Source organism: Abramis brama, assembly GCF_963993115.1.
Source record: "Abramis brama genome assembly, chromosome: 25".
NCBI lineage: Eukaryota > Metazoa > Chordata > Actinopteri > Cypriniformes > Leuciscidae > Abramis > Abramis brama.
The window spans coordinates 2,373,540-2,386,624 of NC_139987.1; the positions used below are offsets into that span (position 1 = coordinate 2,373,540).

The window sequence follows — 13,085 nt, forward strand, 5'->3', positions numbered from 1 at the left end:
AATGGATGGATGCGTGGGTGTATGCATGGATGGATGGATGGATGAATGGATGGATGGTTGGGTGGATGGATGGATGGATGGATGGGTGGATGGATGGATGGATGGTTGGATGGACGAATGGATGGATGCGTGGGTGTATGGATGGATGGATGGATGGATGGATGGATGGGTGGGTGAATGGATGGTTGGGTGGGTGGATGGATGGATGGTTTGGTGGATGGATGGATGGATGGATGGATGGATGGTTGGTTGGGTGGATGGATGGATGGTTGGTTGGGTGGATGGATGGATGGATGGATGCATGGATGCATGGATGCATGGATGGATGGATGGATGCGTGGGTGGATGGATGGATGGACGAATGGATGGATGCGTGGGTGTATGCATGGATGGATGGATGGATGAATGGATGGATGGATGAATGGATGGATGGATGGATGGGTGGATGGATGGATGGTTGGATGGACAAATGGATGGATGCGTGGGTGTATGCATGGATGGATGGATGGATGGGTGGATGGATGGATGGATGGATGGATGGATGGATGGATGGTTGGTTGGGTGGATGGATGGTTGGGTGGATGGATGGTTGGATGGGAAATGTTGATTTGGCAGTCCATTGATCAATAATAATGTCATTCCTCTGCTTCTGCAGGTCAGACGAGAGACCTGGATTTTCTGTAGTTGAACCCAGATTGCGGCATTACTATTATGACATATCTCAGTGATGACATCATCCAGACCACACGCAAAATTATTCAGTGCGGTACTGGAAAACAGTCAGTTGGTATAGGGTGGTATAAGCATAATTTGTATTGACTTGGACATATTTTATATTTAGGTTTTTCATGATACTATTCCCCCCCCCCCCCCCTTCATCACTGATATAAATTCTAATTAGATCATTGGCAGCATTTCATCTTTAATCATGTAAAGCAATAACTTTAATCATGTAAAGCAATATCATGTCATGTTTTTTAGCAACTGTACAAATTGTCTTAATAAGCTTAAAATGCTTATTAAATAGTTGGTTTTACTTCTAAATGCATGTTTATAAAGAACGCCAGTGTGCTGTGTTTGAGGCGGAGTCAGTATTTCTTCTTAATACACGTCTGATGTCAGAGCAATACCGATCAACATGAGGATAACCAGTCAAGAGCCAGACATTATTCTCTTTCTTTGCCCTGCCTTTCTTTTTTGTACCCATTTAGTAAGTTTGTTCTTCGATTTAACTTGTTCTGTAATGGGGCCTTTACTGGGTTTCTGTCTTTATATCTAACTGCCAAATTTTACATTTTGTCTACATTGAGTTTACATTTAAAACGTGTTAAAGTGTTAAAACAAGCTGTCATTCATTCTATCTCTGAACATTGTTTACTTCACACCATCAGATACAATGTAAGCCTATTTTGCATATCATCTGCTGTATGCACTGATCTATACAGTCATCATACAGACCAGTGACGATGCCAGTCTAGGCAATTAAAATGGGACCTTTTAAAATCTTTTATGATTGTTTTCTCCATGTTTTTTTGTCCTATGTGATTTTGCACAAGCTTGATAACTGAACAGCATGGCATGACACATTACAATCTTGCTCTTCCTGCTTGATAATATTGATGAATGATGCTGAGCAAATAGAACATGTACGGCCGCAATACGATTGTCCAATAATACTTTAAAAAAATAAATGAGCATTTAAAAAATAAAAACTGTGACAATTTTCTTGGATGCACAGTAACATGAACATACAGAAATAAAATTGTCTTGCAAAGTTGCAATGTCATTTGATTAAAAGAAAATGGAATAAAATAGACATTTCATATTTGATTAGGTGGTGTTTTAAGATCTGTAGTTTGTTGCTTTGTTCTGAACAGGAATGAAATGGTTTATCACTGCACACAGAAAATGAACGTGTCACCTTACTAAATATGGACTAAAAATAGACAGCCATCTTCCTTTAGAGACCACAGGTCTCTACTTCACACTGTCAGTCCAAATCCGATTATTTGTGGATCTGATTGGCTCATTTCTTAAAATCGTAATATACGCGCTGGACTATGCGTCTTCTGGCAGCGGCAGAAACAGGATTTGAAATGAGATGTGAGTAGGATTTGAAACCACATATGAATGTAGCTCGAAACGGATTTGTAAAAATTGCATTTCATATGATTTTTTTTGCCATTCACACTTGCTAAATCTGATCGGATTTCAATCCAATATGCACAAAAATCAGATTTGGACTGACAGTCTGAACGTAGCCAAAGAAACGTGCGTTTAATTCTAAAAACCTCCATAAACCTTTGAATAAACTGTCTTTGAAGTCTTTGAAAGAACAGTAGAGGATGCTGTAATGTTCTTCAGGAAGACTGCTCCGGATATTCTTCATATCCCTCTTCTGAATCTGTGAAAAAAAGAAAGAAGTCCAGAAATCTGTTTTGTTGTGCATGCATGTACTGTAAATGTCCAAAATATTCACTCGTTACAAACTATATGTAGGCTAAGAGACCGCTAAAAAAATGCAGAGCCTCCCGTTTCTCTTTGCTAGCTACTACATCACCTATTGTCATAAGTGGATCTTCCTCTTACTCATTAAACATTAACATTAACAGAAAAATGTCATCTTCCAGAACACAACTGAACCCCTATTAACCCTTTTACAGTAACTGTAATGCAAGTCTTTTTCATGAATTCAGTCACATAAAACAAACTGCCTGAACTATACATTCACTTCACAGTAACAGTTCCTTCATACAGTGTGTGTAGAATTATTCGGCACGTTGATTTTCTGATCATATTTTTTTTTTCCAGGCACATTTTACCAATTCCAAACCACATTAATCTTAATAACTACTATTTTGTATTTAATCATATATAAGTGATATACAATTGTTCATTAAGGCTGGCTGGAAATGAAAAAAAAAACTTATATTCAGGTGTGCATAATTATTAGGCACGTTTTCATTTACAGTTAAAATAAGCCAAAAAAGAGATTTAACTCTTAAAATTATTAAATGCCCATGAGAAGGATGCAATACTAATGCAATACTGGAAATAGCAGTTAAGGCATGACCATTGGACAGTGAAATGCTCATTGGGTCAGCAGGGTCAGACAAAAACAGGTGGAGAAGAAAAGACACATGTTAACTGCAAAAGAATGAAGAATTTAGGTGAAGAATTAAGTGTGAAACCATCAGGAAGCCTTTAGTCTCCAGCGCCACCATATTCCAGAACTGCAACCTACCTGGAGTCTCCAGAAGAGCAAAAAAATGAAAAAATGACCCCAACTTAATAAGAATCACAAGCTGAAGTGTTGTAAAATACATGAAGACTGTATAGACCGGCAGATTGAGAGTGACTCTTGAAGGACCAGCACCACATCCTCTTCTACCACTGTTTGTGGACTTCATCTTCCAGAATCTGGCAGTGCGTTTCGGAAGGTCATTTTTAGTCCATCTCTGCCAAACGGACTTCAGGAAGGAGATGGACTAAAAATGACCTCCCAAAGCTCACTGCAGAGACTGGAAGATGAAGTCCACAAAGTCCACTCTGTGTGTGAGCATTCGAGGAACTGAGGAACCCTGCCTCATCTGTCCACTCCTCCTCAGGATGAGCATTCCAGCAAGTCTCATGCAACTAGTCAGGACACATTGCATGTATTATAGTGCTTCTCTGTGTACACAAATCTACAGGCTGTTGTTTGTTAATTACAATACTTGACAATGAAAACGAGAGAGATCTGCTGATGTATGAAAATTTCATAGATACAACTTTAAGAAGTCATTTGCTGGACAGTCAATATTTGTGAATCGTCAACAGAGAATTCTAATGAAGAATGTTTTCGTACTTGCTGCACATCGCTAGTCATTATTGGTTTCTATAGAGATTTAGAATCTTCTGAAAATAATTCAGGCTCGAAATATGATAGAAAATAGCCTATTACTTCTCAATCATGTTTTTTGAAGTAAAAATCTTGCTAACATTATTAGTGGACCTCATAGAACATTTTTTTTTTAATGCAGTTCATGACCCCTTTTAAAATGGATCAATCAGGTCTTACTTATTTGACTATTTTAATTAAAAAGATTTGTATTATTTGATACATTCATTCAGAAACAGAAATTAGATAACAAACCTTTATCCTTAGATATTACAAAAGTTCAAAGCAAGCACTGGCTCTGCATAATATGACGATAAAGACTGTATTAAGTTATGAAAATATTAAATTGAGAATGTGTTGAAATGTTACTTTAAAAATGGTTACAGGAGAGTTTGGAAACCTTTGCCATTCATTTAATATTATGGTTAATGTTGCATGTTTATGACGTGAAGTTGATGGTGACATCAGCAACTCCTCTTTCTATACCTGAGGCAACAGTCTGAAACGTGTGGCTTGGGTCATGTTATCAGGGCCGTCGCTAGTGGGGTGAAAGGTGGTGACAATTATAGGGGCCCCCACTGCCCAGGGGGCCCCACAAAATCCAGCAGTTATACTATATAGGCCCCTGTTGTATGAAAAAATTCTAATATTTATATTAGTTGTATGCCTGAGATTTAAATGAAAACCACAAAAACATGCAATTTGGTTAAATATTTTTTCCAAATATCTCTTACCTCCCTATAAATGGTTTAGTCCGATCTAAAGTATTTATTAATTATTCAGTCAGTGACAAAGATCAGATGGACCCAATAAAATAGTAAGTCCCACCCCAGCTCATGAACAGAACCAATCAGAGTTGAGGCGGCAGGTCCTGAAGTTAACGATGAACTTGGTGGAAGAGCAGGAGATTGACTGACAAAATGTCGGGGAAAAGAAAACATAAATCAGGGTACCAGAAACTCTATGAAAAGAAGGAGAGGGAGGCCAGGAGAGTTGTTGTATCACAGTCGATCAAGACGTTCTTAAAGACAGGTTGTATTGTTATTTCGCTGGGAATAAGAAAACTACCGTCTACAGCCTGCCGGTACTGTCACTCTCCATTAGCCTATCGGTGCGCACCACAATCGACCGAATGATTACGTGGTCAAAATTCCTATCTTTTTACACTATTGTAAATAGTTAAAAAATTGACACGAGTCACGACGCATTGCATTATGCACCGGACCTGCCGGCTGATGATGTATTTATTAAATCAAGAAAACACGAATACAACACACTGCACTTGAATGAATAAATTTTAGCTTTATTTAATAATATTATCTTTATTAAAAAATAAGACAATAAATGACTTTATTTTTTAAATTTGACTGCATTCTTGTCAATTTATAAATGTTTACTTTTTGATTTATGAAGTATAACAGACTGATGGGGGAAAAAACATTATTTTGCTGCTACTTTTTAAAAATTGGTTTTATTATTATTTAACCATTTATTTTTATTAGTTGTAATTTTTATATACATTTAACTTTTAAAATAAAGGTTTTACAACAACATCACCATCTTCTGTTATATGTGGGCCTCCATACTCATCTATTGTACAGTATATGTTATCGGTGGAGGGTGGAGGGGGCCCACATCAATATTTTCTCTTTCTCAAATCCTCTTGCTATGGCCCTGCATGTTATCCAAAACATAAATGTCATGTAGCAATCATTTGCTTTATCATTTAGCACTTTCTGGTATCAAGGTTATATCTAGGGGTTTTATATTATTTTATAATATATAATATTAGTTTAGCAATTTCACGCGGTAAAGAGTAGCTCATGGGCCCGTTCTTTGTACGTTGCTTATTACATCCGAGATCAAATGACACATCCAAGATGATATCATCGTGCGAATCATGATCTGGTAACTCGGTTCTTCGAACACACTTGCCGGATATGATTAGTATCGCTGGATTGAGTTATCTGAGATAATTGCGCGTTCATGCGCTGGTTAAAAGGGGATATGTATCGATAGTAGAAACATTGATCAGCAACGCTGCTATTGGCTGCTCAGCGTGGCCAAAGAGCGCGCTCAGTTTTTCTCCTCAGCAGAGCATGCACTAATAGTCGAAGTTTATTCGGAATTTTAATGTTTAATCAAAACGCCAAGGAACACCTCAAAGTCTGCAAAAGCCAGGAGAGAGGGCTGGCAAAAAGTAGCAGACAATTTAAATCCGTTAGAAGTGGCCATGTTAGATGTTTTTATCACTTATTAGCCTATATTTTTGTATTTTAATAATTGCATAATTACTTTGTTCATTGTAATGTCAGAGTCACCACACTAGAACATGGGAACAAATAAAAGTGAAGTACAAAAATATTCTACATAATAGTAGGCTAATTTTTAGTTATATTATAGTCTCTTTTATAAAAGGCACTGTTAAATAAATGGTTTGTTTATAAAAGCAACCAAGAAAAAGGTTGAAAAGAAAGAAAAGATCTTAGTAGCCTACACTGTAAAATAATTTTTGCTGCATTAAATTAAGGCCGTAGTCATTTCAACTGTTAAATCTTGAGTAATGATGAATTGCTTTGACTTGTGAAAGTGAAAACTGATAAACTTATGTTAATGTAAAAATATTTTGCCATGAGTTATTGATCACATTTTTCCCGAGTGTAGTTCATTGTAATGACATTGTGTTTTCCTCTTTTGTGCACTTTTACATAATACACCAACACTTGTATCTGTTCCCAAGAAAGTGGTGGCTGAAATATGTGCAGTAAGTGGACATTTTCTAACTTTCCAAAGGAAAGAAAGTATAAGACTTTGTAATGTCCATTTGTTTCCATTGAATAAACCCTCTCAGATAACTGTCATACGGAGGAACTAGCCTACCGGCAAATGCATAAATAACTTGACTTAATTTATACTTGAATGCTTTATGGCTGCAATATAAGTTGCAGGATTCCACATCTACAGAAAGGCCTACAGAAGAGTCTGCACACACAGAGGAGACATAGGCCTACAGGTGGGCAGTGTATAGCCAACTTTTCCTTTTTATTTGTTGCATGAGGCATGTGTCTAATATCTCTTGTTGCAGGCACTTGACCACTGGCTTTTCTTTACAAAGAACAATTGAAATAAAACTCAAGGAACTAAGCATATTTGTCTTTTATTAAACATTTAATGAAAAGTGTTTTTTTGTGTTTTTTTTGGCAATGTTGTGTAATATGGCACATGCAACAATGTCACAGGCCCTGTCAGGTGTGCAACCCTCAGACTTTTCAGACACTGAAATCTTCCCTTTAGTTAGCCAAAGTTCATTTCATTGTGTGCCCTTGTCCTGGCTAGAGCTGCATTGTAACTGGTTTGGGTCAGGGAATGGGGTCATAAAACACCTGTCTGCAGGAACATGTCATAATCACCTATGAAAAAATGCAGTTCTGTTAGGATCAGCATAAGTGTATGTAATACAGTGAGCTTGATATTTAATTGTGGAACTTTTCTTACCACTTTCAAATAATGTGCATGAATGTGAATCTCTGAAAATTATTAAGTCATGCACAGATCCTTGCCATTTTGCTTTCACATTTGTGATATGGAAGATTTTAGTCAACTGCCTTTTTTTTATTTGATATAATATTATTAATCTGGAATATTAAGAATCACAATAGTAACTGGGCTACACATTTACATTGTGAAACCCCCTTTCTGTTCACATAATCCCCTTCATTGAGGCCTTGATGGCAGTCTATGGTAGCCTATATAGTCTATGGTACCAATCACGTTAGTGAAGCATGAGTGACACATACTGTAATCGGCATGGAATTATGATAGCCTTAAAAAAACTGCTTTAAAAAAAACTGCTTTACAGCATTGGGTCTTAATTAGTTGGAAATGCCACACACAAAAAAAAAAAAAAACTTTTTTTTTAAACCTAAAAGCGCCAGGTAAACTCCGAATGACACGACAGACAGCACTTTCCATCAAGTTCTCCGCATCTCCAATAGTGTAAAGGAAAGAGCCGCAAATAATCTTAGGGCAATGCAAACAGTTTGTACTGTAGTTAAAGCCCGACTCCGACAAGTCGAAAATAAATGTGCGTTTCCAACAAATTAATAATGTAAACGACAGTCTCACGATTCACGAGAAAAAATATATATCTCATAAAGTGCACTATCGCGCTGCGCTGGACTTCCCGTATCAGCTCCGCTAATGAAGCCGCAGTCTAATCCTGTTAACATGAAATAAGCTGCTCCCGAGCAGGTTTAAGCTTACGCACCTGTTGCTATGACAGCAAGTCCAGGATGAGCTTTGAAGAACCAAACAATCCAAGATCATGCCAAATCACCAACAATCAAATCCAGCTTACGGAGTTAGCGACGTACGAAGAACGGGCCCCAGGTGATCTCAGAGCGGTTGTTTTGGTTTAGATCGCTTTGTTCATAGGATTGTCTTATTTCTTGTATTGCTGCTAGATGGCGCTGTTCCTCCACTTCACAACATGGCTGTCTCCCTGTGGCAAAGCAATGCTGCACTAACACACCTCGAGGGAAGCTTGCTGAATATGTCGAATCTTTGAATTTAAACAATGCAACCATTAATATGAGCACTGTTTACTAAATTACAATGATAATAATTTATTGTGCTCAACCGGAATAGACCTTCCATAATTACAGTGAAATTAACCTTTTTTTTCAGTGACAATCCACTTATTATATTTATACAGTTAGTGTAAGTAAGAGAAGGAGTGTGATTAATAAATATTTTAGGGCATCATAACTTAATATACATTTGGATATTCTGTTTTCAACACAGTAAGAAACAAAGAGTTCATGAGTGATTAAACTAATAACATAAATGTCCTGAAGGCAATAAGGTGGAGAGTTTGCTTATAATGTTGTTGAAAATATAAAAAACTGCTAACTGTGTTTTTTTAGACAGTGATTTCCTATTACATTTCCAATTGTTCATGATTAAGATTTTTAACAATTATTTTAGATTTCAATTAGAGCATAAAAAGTATTTAAGAACTGAGCATAACTAAACATTATTCTATAATAGTATATCATAGTTTAGAATACACTATAGAAAACGTTCTTTTATAAGATTTGGTTGATTTCCAAGCTTTTTCCAGGAATGGAAATCACAATCATGAAATGTCCAGTTTTTCCATGACCATTGGGACCCTGAACTGGGGCTCTGACGCACACATGCAAAAACAAAAACTCAATAATGTAATTATCTACCGTACTAACACAGTTAGGTACATGAAAGATCTGGGCCTCAACATTCAAAGTGATATTTAGGTTGATCAGAGGATCGAGGGCAAATTTCAAATGGAATTTTGAAAGGCACTGCAGAAATTGGATCCTTTGTAGGATCCTTCCAAACAAATGTGAGGAACTGGATGCACAATACTGGATGCAGAATTTTTTCCCCCTCAAGATTATTAACATTATTAACAGCTATAAACTTGAATTTGAGTTCTTTTCTATTTTACAGGATCTTAATTGTGTTTTGGAGGTCTCCTACAACATCACCTCATTTCTCAGAGCCTGAAATGGATCGATCAAACATTCAGTCTCTGTAAACCACTCTTTCCACGAGTCTGCTCTGCTCTGATTGGTCAGATGGCTCAGTCTGTTGTGATTGGTCTGCTCTGCTCTGATTGGTCAGATGACCCAGTCTGTTGTAATTGGTCTGCTCTGCTCTGATTGGTCAGATGACCCAGTCTGTTGTGATTGGTCTGCTCTGCTCTGATTGGTCAGATGACTCAGTCTGTTGTGATTGGTCTGCTCTGCTCTGATTGGTCACATGACTCAGTCTGTTGTGATTGGTCTGCTCTGCTTTGATTGGTCAGATGACCCAGTCTGTTGTGATTGGTCTACTCTGCTCTGATTGGTCAGATGACCCAGTCTGTTGTGATTGGTCTACTCTGCTCTGATTGGTCAGATGACTCAGTCTGTTGTGATTGGTCTGCTCTGCTCTGATTGGTCAGATGACCCAGTCTGTTGTAATTGGTCTACTCTGCTCTGATTGGTCAGATGACATTTCGTTTTTGTCGTGTTCCAAGCGGATTAGCTTCAGTGCCTGCGGCATTTCAGAATATGATGACCATCATCCTGGCTGGCTTGTCAGGGGTTGAAAATCACCTGGACGACATTATCATCCACAAACATGACATTGTCGGATGCGACAAAGCACTTCAAGAGGTCTTACAACAACTAGAAGCTGCTGGCTCAATATAGACAAGTGCCACTGCCAGCAAACCAGTCTGCTGTTCTAGGTCGTACTGTTTCAGTGGAAAGTCTTGAATAATCACATGTACAGGCGATTCAAAATGCTCCTGTTGATTATTTGTCATGTTTGCCCTTACCTGCTTTTCCTGCAGAAAATGCTGTTGCTCCTGTTGCTGATGATGTTGATGAGAAGTGTCTTGCTTCTTTATCTGCCAGAACGATTTCCCTGGCCGCTTCACTAATGCTAGTTAGCAAGTTTTGTTAGCTTGTTTTTTTTAACAATGACTGGAGAAAATCAAATTTTATCTTAATATGTAAGATAAGTTCACTCACTGTCCAGGACCGTGATTTTTATTTGAAAAAGTTAATTTTAACAGACAGAACCACATTGGCCGACCTGTACACGCTTACTCAATGGATGGACAATCTACACCTACCTGATAGAGAAACCGAGCATAAAGAGAAATTGAGGGCATATAAATCTTTAGATGCCTATTACTACTATGTGCTGAATGGTCACGTACAAGACTTGTGTGGTACGAACCGAAGTTCTGCCGAGCCAGCGCCAAGGCCAGAAGATGACCATGTAAAGAGTGACATTACAGTGCAATCAAAGATTATTCACAAATAATCACAATATTTTAGAAAACATTATGCGATAAAATTTCAAATTCAAGCCTGTACTCCGTCGATTCTTCCCAACAACACAACAAGATGACTTTTAAGCTCCTTATGTAGCCGAATCTGTGCTGTTTTGTATTGGCTGCCTCCAGTTTTCCCTTTGTTTTGCCTCCAGCTAACACCGTGACGTAATTGTGACGTCAGCGCTAAAATAATCTATAAACTGACTAGAACTGTCTGTTAAGGACAACTTCATCTTGCGAGGCTCACGGCTGATTGCAGCTGCTGCTCTTCGATCTGTGCTGGTCTCCGAAGCGCACAAAGGACATCAGCGAGAGGTGGAGGGAGGACCGTGATCTGGTGATCTCCAATGGTGGCCAGGGGCGGATACTCAGGTTCACAATGCTGTCCGTTCCTGCCATGTGTGTCTGCTCAATGACAAAACTGTCAAGTCAGTGCCGCTCCAGCTGATGCTGCAGCCAGATGGACCATGGTAGAAAGTGGCTGTCAATATAGTCGGGCCATTTGACACTGCTGCATCCGACAACAGGTTTGCTATACCCTTAACTGACTGTTACAGCAAATGTCCTGAGGTCTCCTTTACTCACACTGACACTACAGATTCAGTGGTTTCGTCTCTATCAGTCTTCAGCCGCCATGGAAATCCACTGACTATAATTACTGATAACAGTGTTCAGTATACGTCTTCTGCTTTCTCTGCTTTTCTTCACAATCGATTCGTCACCATCGTTCCTCTCTTCACTACCCAGCAGATAATGGTGTTGTAGAGAGGTTCAGCCGTGTGCTCAAATAAACTGTCCATCCAGCAACATCAGCCATGGACACCTGTGGTAACTGGCATCTTTCAGGTGAACCGTGCCTCTCCACATGCCTCAACTGGTACTACACACTTTCAGCTCCTCTATGGCAGGCTAATGCGCACAAAGCTGTCTATTTTGCCATGTGCTCGTGTGCACACACCAACTGACATGACTGTTCACCGAAGGGTCACAAAATGAAACAGTAATGAATCTCCTTGTTTCCAGGAAGGGGATAAAGTGAGTGCACTGAACCCCATGCATGTCCCTAAGGACACCAAATTTACCAGTGCTACAGTTGCCAAAAGAGGGTGGGAACATGCGTTCTTAGTGATGAATATCCATGGTATACTTCCCATCACACCAACATCTCTGGCTGAGATCACTGCTCACTACACACACACTAATACCACCAGACCTAAACATGATGTTCAGAATCCTCCTAGTACAGTGGGTACGGAAAGTATTCAGACCCCCCTTACATTTTTCACTCTTTGTTATATTGCAGTCATTTGCTAAAATCATTTAAGTTAATTTTTTCCTCATTATTGTACACACAGCACCCCATATTGACAGAAAAACACAGAATTGTTGACATTTTTGCACATTTATTAAAAAAGAAAAACTGAAATATCACATGATCCTAAGTATTCAGACCCTTTGCTCAGTATTTAGTAGAAGCACCCTTTTGATCTAATACAGCCATAAGTCTTTTGGGAAAGATGCAACAAGTTTTTCACACCTGGATTTGGGTATCCTCTGCCATTCCTCCTTGCAGATCCTCTCCAGTTCTGTCAGGTTGGATGGTAAACGTTGGTGGACAGCCATTTTCAGGTCTCTCCAGAGATGCTCAATTGGGTTTAAGTCAGGGCTCTGGCTGGGCCATTCAAGAACAGTCACGGAGTTGTTGTGAAGCCACTCCTTCGTTATTTTAGCTGTGTGCTGTTTGGCCCAGTCTGAGGTCCAGAGCACTCTGGAGAAGGTTTTCATCCAGGATATCCCTGTACTTGGCCGCATTCATCTTTCCCTCGATTGCAACCAGTCGTCCTGTCCCTGCAGCTGAAAAACACCCCCACAGCATGATGCTGCCACCACCATGCTTCACTGTTGAGACTGTATTGGACAGGTGATGAGCAGTGCCTGGTTTTCTCCACACATACCGCTTAGAATTAAGGCCAAAAAGTTCTATCTTGGTCTCATCAGACCAGAGAATCTTATTTATCACCATCTTGGAGTCCTTCAGGTGTTTTTTAGCAAACTCCATGCGGGCTTTCATGTGTCTTGCACTGAGGAGAGGCTTCCGTCGGGCCACTCTGCCATAAAGCCCCGACTGGTGGATGGCTGCAGTGATGGTTGACTTACTACAACTTTCTCCTATCTCCCGACTGCATCTCTGGAGCTCAGCCACAGTGATCTTTGGGTTCTTCTTTACCTCTCTCACCAAGGCTCTTCTCCCCCGATAGCTCAGTTTGGCCAGACGGACAGCTCTAGGAAGGGTTCTGGTCGTTAGTGATGTGACATTTGAACCGAGGCGTCGGA

The 13,085-nt window shown here is 39.2% G+C and overlaps 1 protein-coding gene and 1 long non-coding RNA gene across 4 annotated transcripts in view; one reads left to right on the forward strand and one right to left on the reverse strand.

Moving 5' to 3' along the window:
• syk (spleen tyrosine kinase) overlaps window positions 1-1,508 on the forward strand; it is a 21,274-nt gene extending 19,766 nt beyond the window's left edge. For all 3 annotated transcript variants that reach the window (XM_084105535.1, XM_084105534.1, XM_084105533.1), the window contains one exon: window positions 656-1,508. In XM_084105535.1, coding sequence (XP_083961661.1) covers window positions 656-728 — 73 coding nt within the window. In that variant the 3' untranslated portion in view covers window positions 729-1,508. The remainder of the gene's footprint in view (window positions 1-655) is intronic.
• On the reverse strand, window positions 853-8,314 carry LOC311076983. Its single transcript, XR_014604722.1, has 2 exons — window positions 8,148-8,314; window positions 853-2,404 (listed from the first exon to the last, which is right to left on the reverse strand). It is a non-coding gene; the product is annotated as an uncharacterized lncRNA (long non-coding RNA).
• Between the last annotated feature and the right edge of the window lie 4,771 nt (window positions 8,315-13,085).